This window comes from Phyllobates terribilis, unplaced genomic scaffold (assembly GCF_046119375.1).
Source record: "Phyllobates terribilis strain yellow unplaced genomic scaffold, ASM4611937v1 Scaffold_29__1_contigs__length_15306474, whole genome shotgun sequence".
Lineage (NCBI taxonomy): Eukaryota > Metazoa > Chordata > Amphibia > Anura > Dendrobatidae > Phyllobates > Phyllobates terribilis.
Genome location: NW_027362789.1, coordinates 11,591,139 through 11,615,824, shown reverse-complemented (window position 1 = coordinate 11,615,824; position 24,686 = coordinate 11,591,139). Strand labels below are relative to the sequence as shown.

The 24,686-nt window shown below is 47.9% G+C and overlaps 1 protein-coding gene across 1 annotated transcript in view; it reads left to right on the top strand.

Annotated features, from left to right (window-relative positions):
• The first annotated feature begins 1,177 nt into the window (after window positions 1-1,177).
• Window positions 1,178-24,686, top strand: part of LOC141178625 (uncharacterized) — a 34,634-nt gene continuing 11,125 nt past the window's right edge. Inside the window, exons 1-2 of the mRNA XM_073660513.1 lie at window positions 1,178-1,262; window positions 24,446-24,595. Of these exons, the coding sequence (XP_073516614.1) occupies window positions 24,518-24,595 (78 nt within the window). The 5' untranslated portion in view covers window positions 1,178-1,262; window positions 24,446-24,517. The remainder of the gene's footprint in view (window positions 1,263-24,445; window positions 24,596-24,686) is intronic.

The window sequence follows — 24,686 nt, the reverse complement described above, 5'->3', positions numbered from 1 at the left end:
CGCGCGGCTCTGCTCCGTACGCCTCGCACACGCGCGGCTCCGCTCCGTACGCCTCGCACACGCGCGGCTCCGCTCCGTACGCCTCGCACACGCGCGGCTCCGCTCCGTACGCCTCGCACACGCGCGGCTCCGCTCCGTACGCCTCGCACACGCGCGGCTCCGCTCCGTACGCCTCGCACACGCGCGGCTCCGCTCCGTACGCCTCGTACACACGCGGCTCCGCTCCGTACGCCTCGTACACACGCGGCTCCGCTCCGTACACCTCGTACACACGCGGCTCCGCTCCGTACACCTCGTACACGCGCGGCTCCGCTCCGTACACCTCGTACACGCGCGGCTCCGCTCCGTACACCTCGTACACGCGCGGCTCTGCTCCGTACACCTCGTACACGCGCGGCTCTGCTCCGTACACCTCGTACACGCGCGGCTCTGCTCCGTACACCTCGTACACGCGCGGCTCTGCTCCGTACACCTCGTACACACGCGGCTCTGCTCCGTACACCTCGTACACACGCGGCTCTGCTCCGTACACCTCGTACACGCGCGGATCTGCTCCGTACACCTCGTACACGCGCGGCTCTGCTCCGTACACCTCGTACACGCGCGGCTCTGCTCCGTACACCTCGTACACGCGCGGCTCTGCTCCGTACACCTCGTACACGCGCGGCTCTGCTCCGTACACCTCGTACACGCGCGGCTCCGCTCCGTACACCTCGTACACGCGCGGCTCCGCTCCGTACACCTCGTACACGCGCGGCTCTGCTCCGTACACCTCGTACACACGCGGCTCCGCTCCGTACACCTCGTACACACGCGGCTCCGCTCCGTACACCTCGTACACACGCGGCTCCGCTCCGTACACCTCGTACACACGCGGCTCCGCTCCGTACACCTCGTACACGCGCGGCTCCGCTCCGTACACCTCGTACACACGCGGCTCTGCTCCGTACACCTCGTACACACGCGGCTCTGCTCCGTACACCTCGTACACACGCGGCTCTGCTCCGTACACCTCGTACACACACGGCTCTGCTCCGTACACCTCGTACACACGCGGCTCTGCTACATCCACACTGTAAACCCCTCCTGACCCCACACATAAACTTCAGCTCATCCAGCACCATGACAACCAGCACAGCAGAGTCCTGCATCCACTGAGGCCCCTGATCATGTGACCCCTGACTCCTCCCCTCCTGTGACCTCATCACAGCTCCTGTGCGTACAGAGCAGCCATATATGTGGTGGCGGCTCTGCAGGTGGAGGTATGTGGAGACCCCATTACTGGGCGCAGGGGGCATTAACCCCTTCAGCACGGAGACTCTTTTGGGGTCTTGTGTTGCCCCTTTATAAGAATCATAAGGTTTTTCATCTGTTTCCTGTAATAGATACATACGACCCAACTATGGAGACAGGAAGGGAGGAAACGTATTGTTCTCATAGTACAGGACCCCTTTACTGGCCCCACAGTGTAATGCCCCCATTATGCCCCTTATGCAGGATGTATGATGCCCCCATTATGCCCCTTATGCAGGATGTATGATGCCCCCACACAGTGTAATGCCCCCATTATGCCCCTTATGCAGGATGTATGATGCCCCCATTATGCCCCTTATGCTGTATGTATGATGCCCCCACACAGTGTAATGCCCCCATTATGCCCCTTATGCGGGATGTATGATGCCCACACAGTGTAATGCCCCCATTATGCCCCTTATGCAGGATGTATGATACCCCCACACAGTGTAATGCCCCCATTATGCCCCTTATGCAGTATGTATGATGCCCCCACACAGTGTAATGCCCCCATTATGCCCCTTATGCAGGATGTATGATGCCCACACAGTGTAATGCTCCCATTATGCCCCTTATGCAGGATGTATGATGCCCCCACAGTGTAATGCTGCCATTATGCCCCTTATGCAGGATGTATGATGCCCACACAGTGTAATGCCCCCATTATGCACCTTATGCAGTATGTATGATGCCCCCACAGTGTAATGCTCCCATTATGCCCCTTATGCAATATGTATGATGCCCCTTATGCAGGATGTATGATGCCCCCATTATGCCCCTTATGCAGGATGTATGATGCCCCCACACATTGTAATGCCCCCATTATGCCCCTTATGCAGGATGTATGATGCCCCCATTATGCCCCTTATGCAGGATGTATGATGCCCACACAGTGTAATGCCCCCATTATGCCCCTTATGCAGGATGTATGATGCCCCCACAGTGTAATGCCCCCATCATGCCCCTTATGCAGGATGTATGATGCCCCCACAGTGTAATGCTGCCATTATGCCCCTTATGCAGGATGTATGATGCCCACACAGTGTAATGCCCCCATTATGCACCTTATGCAGTATGTATGATGCCCCCACAGTGTAATGCTCCCATTATGCCCCTTATGCAATATGTATGATGCCCCTTATGCAGGATGTATGATGCCAGCACAATGTAATGCCCCCATTATGCCCCTTATGCAGTATGTATGATGCCCCCACACAGTGTAATGCCCCATTATGCCCCTTATGCCGAATGTATGATGCCCCACACAGTGTAATGCCCCATTATGCCCCTTATGCAGTATGTATGATGCCCCACACAGTGTAATGCCCCCATTATGCCCCTTATGCAGTATGTATGATGCCCCACACAGTGTAATGCCCCCATTATGCCCCTTATGCAGTATGTATGATGCCCCCACACAGTGTAATGCCCCCATTATGCCCCTTATGCAGTATGTATGATGCCCCACACAGTGTAATACTCCATTATGCCCCTTATGCAGTATGTATGATGCCCCACACAGAGTAATGCCCCCATTATGTGCCTTATGTAGGATGTATGATGCCCCCACACAGTGTAATGCCCCCATTATGCCCCTTATGCAGAGTGTATGATGCCCCACACAGTGTAATGCCCCCATGATGCCCCTTATGCAGTGTATATGATGCCCCCACACAGTGTAATGCCCCTTATGCAGTATGTATGATGCCCCACACAGTTTAATGCCCCATTATGCCCCTTATGCCGTATGTATGATGCCCCACACAGTGTAATGCCCCCATTATGCCCCTTATGCAGTATGTATGATGCCCCACACAGTGTAATGCCCCCATTATGCCCCTTATGCAGTATGTATGATGCCCCCACACAGTGTAATGCCACCATTATGCCCCTTATGCAGTATGTATGATGCCCCCACACAGTGTAATGCCCCCATTATGCCCCTTATGCAGGATGTATGATCCCCACACAGTGTAATGCCCCCATTATGCCCCTTATGCAGTATGTATGATGCCCCCCACACAGTATAATGTTCCCACAGTAGCGCCATCCTTCCACACACAGTAGAATGTTCCCACAGTACCGTCATCCCACCACACACAGTATAATGTTCCCACCATACCGCCATCCCCCCACACTCAGCATAGTGTTCCCACAGTACTGCTTGAGGTCCTGTAGTTGCAATAAGTCCTGAGGTTTTATAGTTGGGATTATCCCTCTGGAAAATGGTTTTCCCTTTGCCTGCTCCCCTACATGTAGACCCTCAAGCATGTATGCATGCATGTAGGGGAGCAGGCCTTACTAGATATCGAGGCTTTGTACAGTAACATAGCGCATGAGGATTGTATCGGAGGAGTAAGACATTTCTTGAAATCGAGATCAGTAGAGTGTAGCAGACATAATGACTTTATGGAGGATCGTCTAACATTCACTCTTACTCATAACGTCTTTCTTTTTGACAGGAAGTACTTCCCCGATCTCAGGGGTACTGCGATGGGGAGCCCCTATGCCTCCTCATATGCTAACCTATTCCTGGTCTGGTGGGAGGAAACCACAATATTCAGGGATAATCATAACTGGTGGCATCCATATACTGGGGCATAGTATAGATATATTGACGACGTTCTTATCATCTGCACAGGGACGAGTGAAAAGTTTCTTGAATTTGTCAGGGAACTCAACATCAATAGAGTGGGCCTTAGATTTATATCAGAGTTTAATTATTACCAGTTGCCTTTCCTGGATATGCTAATCAAGAAAAAGAGCTGGATGGGACCCTAGGGACACTCATCTACAAAAAACCTACAAGCACTAATAAACTATTGAAGTGGGATAGCCACCACCCCATCACCCTAAAAAAAAAGCAATATCCACAGGCCAATTTTTAAGGTTAAGAAGACATGAACACCAGATTCAGGGAAAAAGGGTACAAATACTCCTTCATACCTAACCAAGAGACCAAGAAAAAGATGGGATAAAACGAGTAATAGAAACTTACGACAATCAGAGTCACCCTATCTTTAATATCCTCAGAAAACAATAGGGTGTACTTGTGGTCAACCTGGACCTAAGGGTGCTGTGTTATCTGCTCCCACAATAACTTTTAGAAACGGTCGGTCAATTAGGGACCTTTTAGTGCATAGTTTCTATAAAAATCTGCACCCAAGGGGACTTGGCTTTATAGAAGAATCTGAGGTTTCTTTAGATGTGGAGAAAGTTGTACATGTAATTGGATGAGACCTTGTAAATGTTTCTCGAGTTCCTCTACAGGTAAAACCTTTTTTCAGAGCCAGAGGGATTATTTCAACTGTAAAACTTCAGGACTTGTATATGTGGCCACATGCACCCTAGATTATGTATGCAAGACCAATAGGCAGTCTAGGAGGAGAGTGGGGAGCATTTGGGCGATATACACCATGGTCGAGACACCCCAGTTAGTGAGACACATGAACAGTGTACATCGACTTGAAACCGGAGACATCTCCTTTTGTATCATTGAGGAGTTTAAACTCAATGTGAGGGGAGGTGATCACAATAGATGTATCCTCTAAAAAGGAAGTGAGTGGATTTCCAGACTTGATTCACGAACCCCTAAGGGACTCAATGAGCAAATCTCCTATTCATGTCTGTTTTGTGTGAATACAGTCCCATTCTGGATTACATTTTTTGGATTTTATACTCTACCCATTGCTAGTCAGTTCCCTGTGAATGGGGTTCACATATTGTTGTACTTGATTGAGATATCTGAGCTTCTATATCAGTTATATCCCACTTATACTATTTAGTACCTAACACGTGTGGTGTTCCTTGTGTATTTCTAATTATGCAATAGTCATCAAATTTGACCATTTAGGAATATACTGTGGGCCACCATCCCATATCTTATGTAGTGATAAAGTAGATCTACATGCCTCTTTTATGATGGGAGGATGTGCAATACTTGTTTTTAGTCTCCCATGACGCTGATCTCGGAGAGAGGAGTATTCTGTTGATGGAATGCAATCCAATACCATATGCGCTCCATTGTGGAATGCAGACATCTGGGCATGTGACAATGATCCTAGATACTTTCTGTTGTAGAACACATAACTATGGGAATGCGCAGTCACGGGTACCAGTGGGGCGATGGCAATCAGTTTATCTGGCGTTTCAGTGTAAAGCTTGTCACTTCCGGACATGCACACTAGGGGATGGACATTATCGGACCTCTAGCGCATGAGAAGTTGTGCAGGCGCAGTACAATATTGTATACAGACTTAATTCTATATATCCTGTGACAATTCACCTCTAGGAATGGGAATGGGCCTCCTAGTCTGGGGAGGGGTTGTGGATGAAGTGGGATATTTAAACATGGACACCTGGCTACTAGGCACACTATGCTAAACATTATTGTGGCACCCCAGGGGTCTGGTTTTCCACAGTAATGTAATGTTATGTCTGAGAGCAGGTGGGAGGTCCTTTGGTCTGGGATCCTGTGCATGCCACACCTCCTGCCCAGTCTTGGGAGGGGAAGAACTTCCCCTGTATAAAACCCGGGGCTGAGGCAGGGTGAGTCAGACAAGGAGAGTGGAGACAAGAAGCAGCATAGGAAACAGCAGAGTTCCAAGGAGTCAGGGGCTGGCAGCTGCAGCGCTCGCCCTGACTAAGAAGATTCTTTACCGGACCCGGAGTCCGAGGCTGTGGGGACTAACTCCTACCCAGCAGCAGAATCCGTCAGGCAGGGGATTTCAGGTCCTCTGGCCCAGAAGCCCGAAGGCACGGTCACACGCGTGGGACCAGCACTGCCATCGTGGAGCGGAAGCCATTAGAAGGCCCCGAGTCACCGGCCATACGGGTGAGCACCACACGGTACACTCAGGGACGTGGGCTACTTACATCAGCTTCTAGCAAGGTAGCCAGAAGAGTACAGTCAGTTTGGGAGGCCTACAACTACGCCTGGCCAGGGGAGATCCCATCTGCTCAAAGACTGACCAGGCCCCGTTTGCTAGCAAGTACTCCGGGAGGGTCTGTCGTTGTTACCAGTAAAGACCCTGAACTACACCGTACCGTCTCTGAGTGGTTCCTGCTACCCCCATCATCCACGTCGGCTGCCCTGAGGCCATACTCCTCCCGTTGGGGGTTATACTATCACGCTGCACAATCCTACCACCGGCCTCAGCGGTCTGCCCTGCAGCAGCAGCTTCCTGGCTGCACTCAACGGGTGGCGTAGTCATCAACTATTTACTACTAATAGACTGCCGTCTAGTTTGACTCCCTGGGCACGGACCGGGTCACCGCCACGAGACTACGACCCTCCACTGATCCGGCTCCGGGTAGGCTCCCGCGTGCGCAACGCAGCGCGACACAGGCCCAGGGGCGCGTCAACTTTGGCGTAGTCGGCAGGATTTCGTGCCCGCAACCACCGGGTACTGCGTGCCTGAAAAGCAAAGACTGTTCAAACTTACCAGTGGTGAAGATTCCCGCTATCCGTGGAGGTTTCCCGCCATCCGGCGCCATCTTCTACCTTCTTCCCGCTATCGGTGAAGTTTCCCGCCATCCGGCGCCATCTTCGGCCTTCTTCCCGCCATCCGTGGAGTTTTCCCGCCGTTGGACGCCATCTTGGGGACGCCGTTCGGGAAGAAGAGGGGCGTGGACTCCGAAAGCGCGCGAGAACTGAAACCCCGCCTCACTTCCGGACGTTGCGTAAGGTCCTGGAAGGAGCCCAGCAGACGCCGACGTCACAGGAGCGCGACGGAAGGTCCTCAACCCTGACGATCCACTGCGGAGCCGCGGCCTACGGAAGAGGATCATCGCAAGGTAGGCCACGGTCCACTAGGGGGGAGGAAGATGTCGGATACGGAGGAGAGCTTCACTGCCCCAACCCCCGCCAGCGCTACCGCTGCTGCAGTTATGCCCTTCACCATGCCCTATATCCCGGGAGCAGCTTGGCTACCCCAGTATTCAGGGGAGTCACATACCCTGCATGACTTTAGAGAAAAGCTGGATAGCCTCTTCCAGGTGTACCCCCTCACAGAAGAGCAAAAAGTGAGCATCCTGGTGGCCCAACTAACCGGGGCAGCCAAAAGGGAAGTAAAATCCTGGCCACCTGGGAGGAAGACTGTCGCAGGGATACTAACCCGGCTGAAGGACACCTTTGATACCCGCACCTCAGCCGAGATTAAGCTTAGATTCTACGGGTGCAAGCAGCGAGCGCATGAGAGTATAAGGGACTATGCACTAAACCTACAAGAGGCCCTGAGGGCCATAAAGCAGACCGACCCTGATGGGGTGGGAAACGAGGACAGGTTGTTGACTGAACAATTTATAGAGGGTTTATATTGCAATGCCCACCGAACCCAGTTGCGGGCAATGGCCTTACAGGATCCCCATCTGGACTTTGCACAGTTCAAGGACAGAGCCATCCGGGTGCTCCGAGAACCGGCACCAGGTGGTGTTGTGACCCACAGACGCCCCACTACCACTTACTACCAGGAGGCGGCGCCCTTGTCAGCAGGGCCTGTGGGAGCTGATGCGCAGGCTTTGGACAATGACCCGGCTCCAGACCTACACCATCAGGTCCAAGAGCTAGTTAAGAGCGTTGCTGCGCTAACCCGAACTGTGCAGTCTTTACAGGTTTCCACCCCAGGGAAGATCCAGCTGGCATCCGGACCGGAGGACATCCCGTGGCGTCGACCAAGGAGGACCCCAGTGACCGATACAGCGAGGACGGACGACCCATCTGCCGCCGCTGCAATCAACCCGGACATATGGAAAGGTACTGTTCTTTAAACGGGCACAACCTGGGGTAGAGGGCCAACCCCCAGGAAAAAGATCACCAGGCCCATCGAACTGGCGCGACAGATATGTGGGAGGACGTCCAGTCTTGCCTGTGGTACTGGATGGCATTCCCATGAGTGCCCTACTGGATACCGGGTCACAGGTCACCACCATCCCGTACGTGCTCTTCAAGCAGTACTGGAATGACTCGGATATTACCCACTACCCTGACAACGACTTGAGTATCATCGCCAGCAATGGCCAGCCCGTGCCACAGATCGGATTTAAGGAGGTGGCCCTCAAAATCGGTAGAGTCGAACTGGCCGCACAGGGACTGATCATTGTAGATATTGATAAACATGAGAGTCACCCAAAAATAACTCTAGGAACTAACGTAATTGAAAATTGTCTTGCAGAGGTGATTTTCCTTTTACAGCAGGTTGCCAAGAACGCCAGCTCCGGCGAGCAGCGGGTGCTCCAGAAAGAGATCCGGGCACTGATGCAACGGCAACAAGTGGAACTCTCCGGCGGTGAGATTGGTAGCGTAAGAATGTGTGACCCTTTTCCTATTGCCATGCCCCCAAAAAGTGAAATGATGATTTGGTGCCGGGCAGCTATTGGTCTGAGAGGAAGAGATTACCAGGCAATGGTAGAACCAGTTTACTCAGACAGTAGGCCCACCATTTTGACAGCACGGGGGGTGGTCAATGTACGCCATGGGAGGGTGCCCATTCGCATAATAAATATCGGGGAGAGGGAAGTGTACCTGCCCCGGTATGCCACGCTAGCCAAATTATATACCACTAATCAAAATTCTATACAATCTGTGGAACCCTTGCCTCCATCTCACCCGGAGGAAGGTAACGGCTCTAAGAAAGACATGGAGGACTGGTGTCAGCAACTACATTTGGGTACTGATTCCACTCCCTCACATCAGAAACAAGGAGTCTATCGGGTGGTTCAAGAGTATGAGAGAGTGTTTAGTAAACACCCGTTAGACTTCGGGCGAGTCAAGGGGGTAGAACACCGCATCCCCACGGGAGATCATCCTCCCATAAAAGAGAGGTATCGACCCGTACCCCCTGCACATTACCAACACGCCAAGGGGATGCTTAGAGACATGAAGGAGGCTGGGGTAATCCGGGATAGCTGTAGCCCCTGGGCAGCCCCACTAGTTTTAGTCAAAAAGAAAGACAACACCATGAGGATGTGTGTAGATTACCGGAAAATCAACCGTATCACACACAAGGATGCGTACCCCTTACCAAGGATAGAGGAGTCATTGGCTGCTTTAAGATCTGCTAACTTCTTCTCTACCTTGGATCTCACTAGCGGGTACTGGCAGGTTCCTGTAGCAGAGGCGGACCGGGAGAAGACCGCATTCACCACCCCGATGGGACTTAGCGAGTTCACCTGCATGCCGTTCGGACTCTGCAACGCCCCAGGAACCTTCCAACGATTAATGGAGTGCTGTCTGGGCCACAGAAACTTCGAGACGGTCCTGTTGTACCTGGACGATGTCATCGTATACTCCAAAACTTATGAGGACCACCTGAAACACCTGGCGGAGGTGTTCGAAGCTCTGGCGAGTTACGGCCTAAAGGTGAAACCCTCCAAGTGTCACCTCCTGAAACCAAAGGTGCAATACCTGGGACACGTGGTGAGCGCTGACGGAGTGGCTCCCGACCCCGATAAGATCACCGCAATTAAGGGATGGCCAAGCCCCTCCAGCGTAAAAGAAGTGCGGCAGTTCCTAGGGTTGGTAGGCTACTACCGAAGGTTTATTCCTGGTTTCACCAAAAAGGCAGCGCCTATGCAGGACCTCCTGATAGGCCAGTCCCGGAAGGCCAAGAACCAGAAGCCGCCCTTCAAATGGGAAGAGCCAGAAGAGGAGTCCTTCCGCCAGCTGAAGATGGCCCTCACGGGGGATGAAATCTTGGCGTACCCAGACTATAGCCAGCCCTTCATCCTCTACACCGACGCCAGTAACATCGGGCTAGGAGCCGTACTATCCCAGATTCAGCAGGGGAGAGAACGAGTGATCTCCTATGCCAGCCGAAAACTGCGACCCACCGAAAGGAACCCCGAGAATTACAGCTCATTTAAGCTAGAGTTCCTGGCCGTGGTATGGGCAGTCACCGAGCGCTTTAGGCATTACCTCGCTTCTTCCCGGTTCACCGTATACACGGATAACAACCCGTTGATACACCTGGACACGGCAAGACTCGGTGCCCTGGAGCAGAGGTGGATGGCCCATCTGTCCAACTACGAGTTCACAATCAAATACCGGGCAGGACGCTCCAATACTAACGCGGATGCCCTGTCCAGGATGCCCAACCTGCCGGACGAAGGAGAAGATCCGGAGGGACTGGAAGAAGTTGAACTCCCTGCGTTCCACCGTCATGGGACTATCCAGTATTCCCACCGGGTAAGGGGTAAACAGGCTGCTACGTTGAACCCCTTACCCCACTACAACTGGGCGGAAACGCAAGACAGCGACCCTGCCGTCCGACTGGTGAAGGAGATGCTGACTCGGCCGGAGGCTCGACTTGAACCAGACGCTCCGGAGGAAGCCAAACAACTATGGGCAGAGAAGAGTCGACTATTCCTTTACAAGGGGAAGTTGTGCCGCAGAATGGTCAACTCCCGGACGCATGAACTACTCTGGCAAGTAGTGGTGCCACGAAGAGACGCAGCCATGGTGATGGAGGCATACCACGACGGAGCTGGACACTTCGGGTGGAAAAAGCTGGAGTTCCTGCTGCGCGAGCGGTTCCACTGGGTAGGCATGAGGGGAACCATCGAGAAGTGGTGCAGAGACTGTGGCCCGTGCAATCTGAGAAGGAAGGACCGGGCCAGCCAGAAGACTCCCCTGCAATCCATCGTCACCCGGCAACCGTTGGAACTGGTAGCCTTGGATCATGTAAAACTGACCCCAAGCAGAAGTGGCTACGTCTACGCGTTAACCATCGTGGATCATTACTCCCGGTTCTTGGTTGTCGTCCCCGTCAAGGACTTAACGGCTCAAACAGCAGCTAGAGCCTTCCAGCAGCACTTCTGCCGTCCACACGGGTACCCAGACCAAGTGCTGACGGACCAGGGACCTGCCTTTGAAGCGGAGGTCTTCCAGGAATTCTGCAATCTGTATGGCTGCCGGAAGATAAGGACGACACCCTACCATCCGCAAACTAATGGACTTTGTGAAAAAATGAACCAGGTGGTAATGGATCTGCTAAAAACATTGCCCCTGGAAGAACGCAGTCTGTGGCCTGAGAAGTTGCCCGATCTGGTGGACCTATACAACCACATCCCGGTAGGTTCCACCAACTGTACCCCGGCTTACCTAATGAGGGCGAGACCTGGTAAGTTACCTGTTGACCTGGAAATGGGAGTCCTGACACCTGAGGACACTTCACCAGAAACAGACTGGGACACAGAGAGGCAGCAGCAGTACCGGAGAGTACAAGAGAGCGTGGAGCGAAGTCTCTGTCAGGCTAGGGAAAGACAAGAGAAGACTTACAACCAGTATGCTCCCGCTGTTCCCCTGGTACCCGGAGAGCAGGTCTTGAAGAGGAAAAGACGGCTCCACAAGTTGGATGACCAGTGGGAGGAGGACCCGTACACCGTACTGCCCTCAAGCCATGAGAACCCGAAGGTCTGTACCATCAGTAAAGACGGAGGGGAAACCACAGCCATTGTATCCCGGGACCACCTGAAGAAGTGTCCCGAACAACTGAGGAACCCTGAAGAGGAACAAGAAGACCATCGACCCGTGGAAGAAAGGGAAGATATGGTTAGTACCGTGCTCGGGGACTTCCCTCAGTCTTGGACTCAAGTCAATGGTGCAGTTGTGGTACCCGTACTCACCTTCCTCCAACCATCATCCCAAGAACCTACGGAGCAACGGGTAGAGCTGGAAGAACAGCCGGTCCAGGAGGCAGAAGACTCCACACAAGCAGAACAGGAGAATCAACCCTCTGCTTATAGTGAGCCTGCCGTACCCCTAGTGAGACAAAGAGCCGGTAGACAGCTGCCCAGTTTACCCTTGACAGCTCCTACACCCTGTAGTTCAGGGCCAGACAGTCAGCTCCGTAGGTCCACTCGGGCCACTAGAGGCCAGTTACCCGCACGCTGGAGAATTTAAAGTGTATAAATTGTTTTATTTATGTTTTTTTTTCTGCGTATTGTTGCTTGTGAATAATTTTGTGTTTCCAGTTGTTTTTAGGAAACCTTGGTGGATTTACCGGGAATCCTTGTATATAGTTGGAGCGTAACCCAGGATGGACTAGAGACTGTTAAGGACTCGGGGTAGGACAGACCCCTACCTGGTTACGTCTCCCTGTGTTGGTGAAATGGACACCTTTGCTTTTCTTCAAAGACTGCACCCGGTTGCGGACACGCCGCAACCATCTTATGTGTTTTTCTTATTGTGTTGTTATTGTTATACTTTGTTATGTTTTTCTAAATGTGTTTAGTCCCGGAGTACTAAATTTCACTAGGGGGGAATGTGGCACCCCAGGGGTCTGGTTTTCCACAGTAATGTAATGTTATGTCTGAGAGCAGGTGGGAGGTCCTTTGGTCAGGGATCCTGTGCATGCCACACCTCCTGCCCAGTCTTGGGAGGGGAAGAACTTCCCCTGTATAAAACCCGGGGCTGAGGCAGGGTGAGTCAGACAAGGAGAGTGGAGACAAGAAGCAGCATAGGAAACAGCAGAGTTCCAAGGAGTCAGGGGCTGGCAGCTGCAGCGCTCGCCCTGACTAAGAAGATTCTTTACCGGACCCGGAGTCCGAGGCTGTGGGGACTAACTCCTACCCAGCAGCAGAATCCGTCAGGCAGGGGATTTCAGGTCCTCTGGCCCAGAAGCCCGAAGGCACGGTCACACGCGTGGGACCAGCACTGCCATCGTGGAGCGGAAGCCATTAGAAGGCCCCGAGTCACCGGCCATACGGGTGAGCACCACACGGTACACTCAGGGACGTGGGCTACTTACATCAGCTTCTAGCAAGGTAGCCAGAAGAGTACAGTCAGTTTGGGAGGCCTACAACTACGCCTGGCCAGGGGAGATCCCATCTGCTCAAAGACTGACCAGGCCCCGTTTGCTAGCAAGTACTCCGGGAGGGTCTGTCGTTGTTACCAGTAAAGACCCTGAACTACACCGTACCGTCTCTGAGTGGTTCCTGCTACCCCCATCATCCACGTCGGCTGCCCTGAGGCCATACCCCTCCCGTTGGGGGTTATACTATCACGCTGCACAATCCTACCACCGGCCTCAGCGGTCTGCCCTGCAGCAGCAGCTTCCTGGCTGCACTCAACGGGTGGCGTAGTCATCAACTATTTACTACTAATAGACTGCCGTCTAGTTTGACTCCCTGGGCACGGACCGGGTCACCGCCACGAGACTACGACCCTCCACTGATCCGGCTCCGGGTAGGCTCCCGCGTGCGCAACGCAGCGCGACACAGGCCCAGGGGCGCGTCATTATCATCCCTGTATCAAGCCTCCTGATGAAGCTGTTGGGGAAACGCGTTGAGGCAGATTATTGAAACATTCTCTGAGTACCATACCCTTTCCTTTATATATACCTTGATACATATCTGGTTCTATTTAATGTATCAGTGTATTATATACAGTTGAAACCAGAAGTTTACATACACTATATAAAAAGACACATATGCATGTTTTTCACAATATCTGACATGAAATCAGAATAAACCCTTCCCATTTTAGGTCAGTTTGGATTATCATAATTTTTAATATTTGCCAAATGCCAGAATAATGAGCGAGAGGCATTTTTATTACTGCAAAGTCAAAAGTTTACATACATTTCATTAGTATTTGGTACCATTGCCCTTAAACTGAATGATTTAGGTCAAGCATTTAGGACATCCTTCCAGAAGCTTCTCACAATAGTTGGTCGGAATTTGGGCCCATTCCTGACAAAACTGATTTAACTGATCCAGTTTTGTTGCTCGCACCTGTCTTTTCAGCTTTGCCCACAAATTTTCAATAGGATTGAGATCAGGGCTTTGTGATGACCACTCCAAAACACTGACTTTGTTATCCTTAAGCCACTTTGTTACCATTTTAGCAGTATTCTTTGGGTCATTGTTCATTTGGAAGACCTATTTCCGCCCAAGCTTTAACTTCCTGGCTGATGTCTTGAGATGTTGCTTCAGTATTGCCACATAATCTTCTTTTCTCATGAAGTCATCTATTTTGTGAATTTCACCAGTTTCTCCTGCAGCCAAGCAACCCCACAACATGATGCTGCCACCCCTGTGTTTCACAGTTGGGATGGTGTTCTTAGACTTCGAAGCTTCTCCCTTTTTCCTCCAAACGTAACAATGGTCATTGTGAGGAGTTACCCACTTACTAAAGACTAGAATACTTTTCCAGCACTAAGCACCCATTTTCATTGATCTTAATTTTGTGTTTTGTTAGAAATTAGTTTGCTGTGTTGTGTTAGTGATTTGTTTGCTCATCAGTTCAACCTCAGGTATCAATTCCATTCAGTGACCTTATATCAGGGGCCTTGGGTCATTGTTCTCTCAGCCAACGGACCCCTTGTGTAGATGGAAAGAGTAGACGAAGAGGAACCGTCACCACAGGGAGTCTCACAAGCAAACCCAGGTGATGGCTGAGAAAATACCTCCACTAAGGCACAATTAGCTGTGGGAGGGAGGGGTGAGCTCTTCTGCCCATTCAGGGGGCTGATCCCTGTGCAGGAGAAAGAGAAGACACATTTTCTAGTCAGGGAGAGTTGGTGGAAGGATGCCAAAGGAAGAGGATGGAGACTGAGGACTTGGAAGGATGGATGGATAAGCATGTTACAGTTATGGGATCTGTCATTTGGATGTAAACTTTCTTAAAGGATTGTTGCTACTGGATACCTGTGTTTCCATCGTTTTATCTGTCGTCTGGTGGATTGTGGACTGTGGCTACAGACTATACTGGCTGGGGATACGAAATCTGTGGGCCAACCAAAAGTTGGGAGACAGTGAATATGGCCAGATACAAAGCCAGCGGAACTACTGATCCCAGGTTGGGAACTTAAGGACTGAGAGAACTGTATTTTGTCTATTTACCTAGAATTGCTGTATTACTACACATGTGATTAATAAAATATTGTTGCATCGTTAACCTGCTTAGGTGATTACTTACAACCCACAGCCTCAGATCTTCACAGTCATTATGCCTAAAAAGTTAAATTTATTTTCATCAGACCAGAGGACATGTCTCCAAAATTAAGGTATTTGTTCCTTTGTGCATTTGTCAACATTAATCTGACTTTGTTATGTTTATTTTGGAGTAATAGCTTCTTCCTGGCAGAGTGGCCTTTCAGCCCATGTTGATACAGCACTCGTTTCACAGTGGATATTGACACAATCTTACCAGCTTTCGCCATCATCTTCACAAGGTCTCTTGCTTTTGTCCTTGGGTTGATATGCACCTGTCAGACCAAAGCACGTTCATCTCTGGGACACAGAACCCACCTACTTCCTGAGTGGTATGATGGTTCTACATTCCCATCTTGTTTGTACTTGCGTATAATTGTTTGTACAGATGAACGAGGTGCCTTCAGGTATCTTGAAATTGTACCCAAGGATAAGCCAGACTGTGCAAGTCCACAATTCTCATCCTGATATCTTGGCTGATTTCTTTAGACTTTCCCATGATGCTACACAAAGAAGCAGTGTGTTTCAGGTGTGCATTAAAATACATCCACATGTGTGTTTCTAAATAACTCAGATGTTGCCAAAAAATCTTAAGTTTCCAAACACATGACATCATCATATGGGCAGTCCAAAATAGTTTAAAGGCATAGTAATCTTAGTGTATGTAAACTTTTGACTTTGCAGCGAGTAATAAAAATGCCTTAAAACATTCTCTCTCTCTCATTATTCTGGCATTTGGCAAATATTAAAAATTATGGTAATCATAATTGACCTAAAAAAAAAAAAGGTTTCTTCTGATTTCATGTCAGATATTGAGAAAAACATCCATATGTGTCTTTTTATATAGTGTATGGAAACTTCTTTTTTTCAACTGTATGTGTCAGGGTTAACAAGGGCTTCTGAGGTACAGCCACCAGCGAGCGGGGGTGCCGTTGTTGTTCTTTAGGGTTCCATCCTCAGCTGATAGGCAGTATAAGCTTTGTTTAGGTACAGGATAGGGTTAGGTAGTGACTGTATCAATTATTCAGCAGCATCATTTTTTACACCTGTTTATATACATCCACAAAAAGCCATTCAGCTTGTAATTTTGCTTGTTTTAAGAACATATGTGTTGTTAGTCCAGTTTTTAATGCATATATTTAATAAATGTTTAAGATTTTACTTTAGGGGGGTTTTCCAGCAGTACTGCCCCCTACACACAATATATGGTTTCATCCACTCCACCGACTACCCCACGGATGATTAATAAATACTCACTTAGCCCCATTCTTGGTGCAGATACTAATGAATCCAGAACCTATGAGATTTTTACCACATGATAGTTTGATAGTTAAGTGGGTATCATCCATAGCGGCAGCCAACCCGACCACTATGGTGCCCATGAGAAAAACAAGAATTTGAGCTTGGTTTAAGTTGGTATCCATGCAGCACATAAATGCATGCTTACAATGGCCATGAATCAGAAAAAAATTACAAGAAGAAAAATTATCATAAACCCTGCTGTAAATAAAAAGCAAAAGTGCATTTAAATAAAATAGGGTTCTTAGTAACACTGTTTTTGATCAAAAATAGCATGAAAGCTATCCCAACCATGGCAAGGTGAACCTATTCGGGATAGTCCTACTCTGTCTAATATTAAAAACCTTACCATGTGTCAAAGCTTCAAACTTCTGTGTGTGAATCAGACGTGAGATCTAATGTGATAGAAGATTACAGTGCAGAGAAGACGGGAAACATTCATATAGACGGGTGGAGATGTAGTCAGTGATGGACTCTGGCTAAATATGTTTCTGGAGCCGTAGAAGAAGATGAAGATGTCGTCCTCATCATGAAGTAGTTATTTCTCATGTCATGTGTAATTAATATCTCCTGCAGTATTGCTAATGCCGATTCCAGTGTCTGTAAATGAGACGAGAATTAGTGTTATGGAAGATGAGTCTATGAGAAACGTATTCGGCTACAGACTCCGAGGAAGAAACTGCTTGTTGTCTGTGACCTATAATATATAGGTTTTATTACTAGATGTAAAGCAGAAAACTAAATACTGTAAAATAATATATCTCCTCATATTTTTCTGTGACATCCCGGTACCCGTTCTACTGCTGCTAAATGAGACAGATGTAGAGTGATAGTAGACTTGTTCCAGTGTGGGCACTGTGAGTCAGGAGATATAATACATTGCATTGTAAATTGGACTTTCCTGCCATCTGCTGGCCAATGTGTGTATATGAAAGGCAAGTGATTACTCTCCTCGCAATAAGCTGCCATAGAAATGTCTGGGAGGAGTCTCTCAGCTCAGGGCTCACACACTGACTGAGCACTGGTACAAATCAGTAGTGGGCGGTTCAAGCTGCCTAATGAAGATACAGGAGACAGACACTGTTTCTCACAGAAGAGTTTCCATGCCAGTCCATGCTGGGGGGACATTTTTCTCCACATAATCTCCTTCACAAAATGAGTGAAGCCTCTGCCAGTCAGGAGAGATAACGCTGTTCGTGTGCTCTCCTGCACGCTGGTTATCCTGTTTGCTTCTAGCCAGGACCAGATCCACGTGGCTGCCACACCATCGACTACCGACTGCGAAAGGGAATGGTGGTCTAAAAACTGAGCACACCCAGACTTTAGTGTGTTTCCACGGAGAGCCAATCTGTGAAGGTCCCTCCATCAGTGTAATATTTCTTGGACTGCGCATAGCATTTCCTCTACTAGCAAGTGAAGAGAACTCTGCTCCAGCTGCCCTGTACAGTGTCCATTTTAGGACATGATCAGATATCAAAATCAAACATCAGAATGATGTCAGTTTGAGGCTAAATACCCTGTCTGACAAATGATCCTGATCAGTGACTTTGATAAGTGACTTTTACAACTGTAATAATAATAAAAAAAAAGTCACTGTTCGCTGATGGGACTTGAACCCAAAATTCTGTGTTCAGAAGCCAGTGCACTAAGCACTGAGCTATTAAGTTAGATGATGAATCCTAGCAGTTCTATTTGGTTATATGATTTTCAGAGTAAACCTGTCTGAAACTGATTGGGACTTTCAGAAATACCTGCTCCTAGCCAAATTCAAATGATGTTTGATTCTGATGTGTGAGTCTGATGTGTGACTTTCTTCAACCATCAGAATCACAATGACTTTTAGTCACCCTGAGTATTTTCATTGTTGATTTTATAAGACAAGGAAAGCTGCCAGCTACTATCACTTGAACGAATAGCTCAACGGCAAGTCATCAGTTTCTGAAACTCTAGGTTCAAATCCCAATAGGAATGTTATTTTTTTTAATTATGTCTGTTTAGCACACAAACTACAGGGGTGTTTTACTTTTTAATATCTGACATTTTGATTGTCATCCTGACGTGTTAAGAGTTTCCGACACGCTGTGTATTTGCATGGTAAATTACATAGCCAAAGTAAATTGGGAGGCACTAATTTACTACATATCTATTTCCAAGTGACTGTTCATTTGCATAATTTCTTAAAGGGGTCTAATGATAACATTTCTTTATTGTAAATTTTTCTTTCCATCCACCCAAGAACTGGCTGCAAACTCCCAATTTACTTTTGCTATGTAATTATTATAATTACCGTATATTCCGGCGTATAAGACGACTTTTGAAGACTGAAAAATCTTCTGTCTAGTCTGGGGTCGTCTTATATGCCGGTAATGCTTTTGAACTTTCAGAAATTGACATGCGGGGATACACTGGGGGTGTTAATAAGCTGCCGTGGCCGTATCCCTGCCATGTCGGAGTTAATATAAGGTGGAGGGAGTTAAAATACGGCGGCGGTAGGTCCAGACAGTCAGCGCTTCTGTGCTGAAACTGACACATCGCTGCGTATTCCCAGCTCCGGACACAGCGCAGGGCTTCTGTGCCGACAGCTTTCACTTGTCACAGAAGCGCTGCGCTGTGTCCGGAGCAGGGAAGTTCGCATCGCTTCTGTGACAATATATGAAAAGCCGGCAATTCAGCAGCGGCATAAGCCGGCACCCGACAATTTAGAATAGAAAGAATAGAGCTTCACACATAGATTAGATAGATAGAAACATGTCAGTCACATATATATGAAGTACAGTGACAGTGTTGCTTACTGTACTTGTCATTTAGTGTAAAGGATTTATTAAAACAAATAATAGTGTTTTCATGCACCGTCTCTTTAAAAAAGCCGGCCGGCAATTCAGCAGCGGTACCCGACAATTTATAACAGACAGAATAGAGCTTCACACATAGATTAGATAGATAGAAACATGTCAGTCACATATATATGAAGTACAGTGACAGTGTTGATTACTGTACTTGTCATCTAGTGTTAAAGGATTTATTTAAAAAAAAATTGGCGTGGGGTTCCCCTTAATTTTAGGCTCTAGCGGAGGTTAAGCAGACAGCTGGGGCAGATGTTTGAAGCCTGGGAAGGGGGTAATACCCACGGAGCTTCCCAGGCTACTAATATCAGCCCCCAGCTGAATACCTAGCCTTTACTAGCTATTAAAATGGGGGACCCCCCCAAAAAAATGACGTGGGGTCCCCCCTAATTTAATAGCTAGCAAAGGCTAGGCAGACAGCTGGGGGCTGATATTAATAGCCCAGGAAGGGAGCCATGAATATTGGCCCCCTCCCAGGCTAGAAACACCAGCCGTCAGCCGCCCCAGAAATGGCGCATCCATAGGATGCGCCAATTCTGGCACTTAGCCTCGCTCTTCCACGCTGCCCTGGTGCGGTGGCAGGGGGTAATAGGGTTGGGGTTGATGTCAGCTTATAATGCCAGCTGACATCAAGCCCAGGTTAGTAATGGAGAGGCGTCTATAAGACACCCCCATTACTAACCCCATAGTAAAAGTTAAAAAAAACACAAACACCCAGAATAAAGTCCTTTAATTCAGGGTTCCCCAACTCCAGTCCTCAAGGCCCACCAACAGGTCATGTTTTCAGGATTTCCTTAGTATTACACAGGTGATAATTCCATCACCTGCACAGGCAATAATTCCATCACCTGTGCAATACTAAGGAAATCCTGAAAACATGACCTGTTGGTGGGCCTTGAGGACTGGAGTTGGGGAACCCTGCTTTAATTGAAATAAAGACACAATTCTTTATTGTTCTAAATTAAACCATACTTACCATCACGCCCATTCCAGCTGAAGCCAACGATCTCCTGCAATAAAAGAAAAATAATAAACCAACATCATCCTTACCTTTCCATGGTTCCCACGACAGCTTCAGCTCTGCTACATCGAGATGACAGGCTGGACCGCAGCAGAACGCTGCCATCCAGCCTGTCATCCCGCAGACACTGAGAAGCGCAGGCATGCTTGCGCTCTGCAGTGTCTGGCTGTGACGGCATCCAGATGAGCCGACAATGAACTCAGCTCACCTCCTGGACGTCCGTCACTGACAGCGTGGGAAACTTCTACTGCGCATGCGGGGAGCAGGAGAATTTTCCCACGCTGTCAGTGACGTGCATGAGGTGAGCCGAGTTCATTGGACATGATCTCGGCTCATCTGGATGCCGTCACAGTCAGACACCGAGGAGCACAAGCATGCCTGCGCTTCTCAGTGTCTGCCGCATGGCAAGCTGAACGGCAGCGTTCTGCTGCGGTGCAGCCTGTCATGTGAATGTAGCAGAGCTGGACCGGTCCTGGGAACCATGGAAAGGTAAGGATGAGGTTGCTTTATTATTTTACTTTTATTGCAAGAGATCGTTGGCTTCAGCTGGAATGGGCGTGACGGTAAGTATGGTTTAATTTAGAACATTAAAAAATTGTGTCTTTATTTCAATTAAAGGACTTTATTCTGGGTGTTGTGTTTTTTTTAATTACGGTACTTTACTAGAAATTCATGGTGGTCATGTCTAATATTGGCGTGACCCCATGAATTTCGGGCTTAGGGCCAGCTGATAATGCCAAGCTGGCCCTAACCCCTTTATTACCCAGTGAGCCACCGCACCAGGGCCCTGGATGAGTTGGGTACAGCGCCAGAAGATGGCGCTTCTATGAACGCGCCATTTTCCGGGGTGGCTGCGGACTGCAATTTGCAGCGGGGGGGGGCCCAGAAAGCTTGGGTCTCCCTGCGCTGCAGATTCCAGCCCCCAGCTGCCTAGTTATACCTGGCTGGACACAAAAATAGGGCGAAGCCCCACGTCTTTTTTTTTTAATTATTTCATGAAATAATTAAAAAAAAAAGGGCTTCCCTATATTGTTGTGTCCGGCCAGGTACAAATAGGCAGCTGGTGGTTGGGGGCAGCCCGTTCCTGCCTGCTGTACCTGGCTGGACACAAAAATATGGCGAAGCCCACGTCAACATTTTTGGGAAAAATTAATTACAAAATTAATAATAATTGAGGGACTGCATCTTTATTAACCCCTCAATTGTCATTTAGTGTTAAAATAAAGGATTTTTTAAAAAGAAAATTGGCGTGGGATCCACCATCATTATAGTCTGTAGCGGAGGTTAAGCAGACGGCTGGGGCAGATGTTTGAAGTCTGGGAAGAGGGTAATACCCACGGAGCTTCCCAGGCTACTAATATCAGCCCCCAGCTGAATACCTAGCCTTTACTAGCTATTAGAATGGGGGACCCCCCCAAAAAATGACGTGGGGTCCCCCCTATTTTAATATGTTTATGAGTGACAGTTTTCCTGCTATATACCTGCATGTCATAAGAATTTAAATTAAAAAAGGACCATGTTAAATTCAAATCTGTTTTTTTTTAATTTTTACCGGTGTTTGGTATGCGTTGGAAAAGGGGTAGTCTTATACGGTGAATATATCCTAAACTCTATATTTTAACAGGAAAGTAGGGGGGTCGTCTTATACACCAGGTCGTCTTATACGCCGGAATATACGGTATATATCACTACCTAAATAATCAAATAATGAACCTACAGTTTAATGGTAAGGCATCTGTGTCACATAGTTTTGGTTTGAAAGGATAATAATAATAGTAATAATAATAAATAATAAAAAGTTCAGTGTCCCTACAGGTTTTTCTTGGCTTATGAGATTAACCATGATAATACTCAGGGGGTCTAAAAGTAATTGTGATTCTTATTCTGATGTGTGAGAAAAGTCAGATATCAAAGCCAAGCATCAGTGAAGTTTTTGTGCTACCAGCACCATTTAAAAAGCAATAGTTTATTTTTTTCTGCACCAGGAATTTGAACTCACAATGTCCACTTTGTGACACAAGAGAGTTACCATTCTGCCATAAGCTCAAATGATGCTGCTGGATGGTTTTCCTTGGTTTACGAGATTTACTATGCAAATCCTCATGGTGTCTGGAAGTCCTTCTGATTTTGATTCTGATGTGTGAAGAAAGTCAGGTATCAAACTCATTCATCATTTGAATTTGGTTTGGACAATGTCTGTGTTTAAGTCCTGATTGCACTGGAAATAACATAACCAAGTAGAATACCCAGTTTTCTTTAATGAGTGTATAGCTCAATGGTAAGCGTGCTGACTGTGAAACAAATGCTTTTGGGTTCAAGTCCCAGTAGCGTGACATAGTTGCCTTACCATTAAACTGTAGGTTCATTATTTGATTATTTAGGTAGTGATTAGTGTTGAGCGAGTATGTTCTATTAACCTTTTCGCCGAGTATGCTCAGGCCGAGCTCAGAGTATTTATAGCTGCTCGGTGATAGGGTTAAATCCCCCCCCCCCCCCGTGTGCATGATTTGCGACTGTTTGACAGTTTTATTACATGTGAGGAATGACTATTTCTTACACATTCCTCCCATGTAATAAAGCTGTCAAACAGTTGCGAATCATGCACACGGGAGCGATTCAACCATATCACCGAGCAGCTGTAAATACTCGGAGCTCGGCCCGAGCGTACTTGGAACAGAACATACTCGCTCAACCCTAGTAGTGATATATAATAATAATTACATAGCAAAAGTAAATTGGGAGTTTGCAGCCAGTTCTTGGGTGGATGGAAAGAAAAATTTAAAATAAAGAAATGTTATCATTAAACCCCTTTAAGAAATTATGCAAATGTACAGTCACTTGGAAATAACTATGTAGTAAATTAGTGCCTCCCAATTTACTTTGGCTATGTAATTTACCATGCAAATAGACAGTGTGTCTGAAACTCTTATTACGTCAGGATGACAATCAGAATGTCAGATATTAAAAGTAAAACACCCTTGTAGTTTTGGTGCTAAATGGGCATAATTAAAAAATATATATTCCTATTGGGATTTGAACCTGGACACTGTAGTTTCAGAGGCTGATGCCTTGCCATTGAGCTATCCAGTCAAGTTATAGCAACTGGTAGCTTTTCTTGTCTTATGAGATCAACCATGAAAATACTCAGGGTGACTAAAAGTCATTCTGATTCTGATGTTTGAAGAAAGTCACACATCAGACTCACACATCAAAATCAAACATCATTTGAATTTGGTTTGGAGGAGGTATTTCTGAAAGTCCCAATCAGGTTCAGACAGGTTTACTCTGAAAATCATATAACCAAATAGAACTGCTAGGTTTCATCAACTGCGTTTATAGCTCAGTGGTTAGTGCACTGGCTTCTGGACACAGAATTTTGGGTTGAAGACCCATCAGCGAACAGTGACTTTTTTTTATTATTATTACAGCTCTAAAGTCACTTATCAAAGTCACTTGTCAGGATCACTTGTCAGACCGGGTATTTAGCCTCAAACTGACATCATTCTGATGTTTGATTTTGATATCTGATCATGTCTTAAAATGGACACTATAGCCCTGAGAGGCCATGACCTCACTTGTTTCATGAGGAGAGAACCATTACTTTCATATGCACAATATACTGTAAACTTTGCCTTTAAGAGAGACTGTACCCCGTTACCTCCTTTAGTAAATCCTTTAGTAAAGTTGTTATATTTACAAGTTCACCTGCGTGTCTGGCTGCTTGTGATTGCACAAACATCACGGGCACTCCAAACTTGCACCCAGACACCACAGCTACAGGAGTGCCCCCTGGGGGTCCTATACCATCCACAAGTGCCACCTCTCGTTTTTGACAATTGTTGTGGACATGAGGGAAGTGTTGAGGGGTCCAGTGACCCACTTCAGCTACTGTGACATCATTATCTGTTGCCAGTGAGACTACATACCCCAGGTGGCCGTTCTGCAACATCTGGCGCCTCCCCAGTGGCCCACCACATTTCCCCTTATTATCTCCAGTAATTGTATTATTACACAAGATATTTATGATGTTATATTGGCTCATCATCTTCTCATTCAGATCCCTACAATATCGGATCCTCTCAGTGAAGATCTTCTATATAACAGAATTTTCCTTATTGACCCATCAAAGATGGATATGGACAGAGACAAGATGGTGGAGAGGATATTACACCTCACCCTAGAGATCCTCTTCCGGCTTACTGGAGAGGTGAGAGATTCTGATGACGTCACATTACATCATTCTTATCTATGGAAATAACAGATGGACAGAACTGGAGAGGTGAGGACTCTGGAAATGT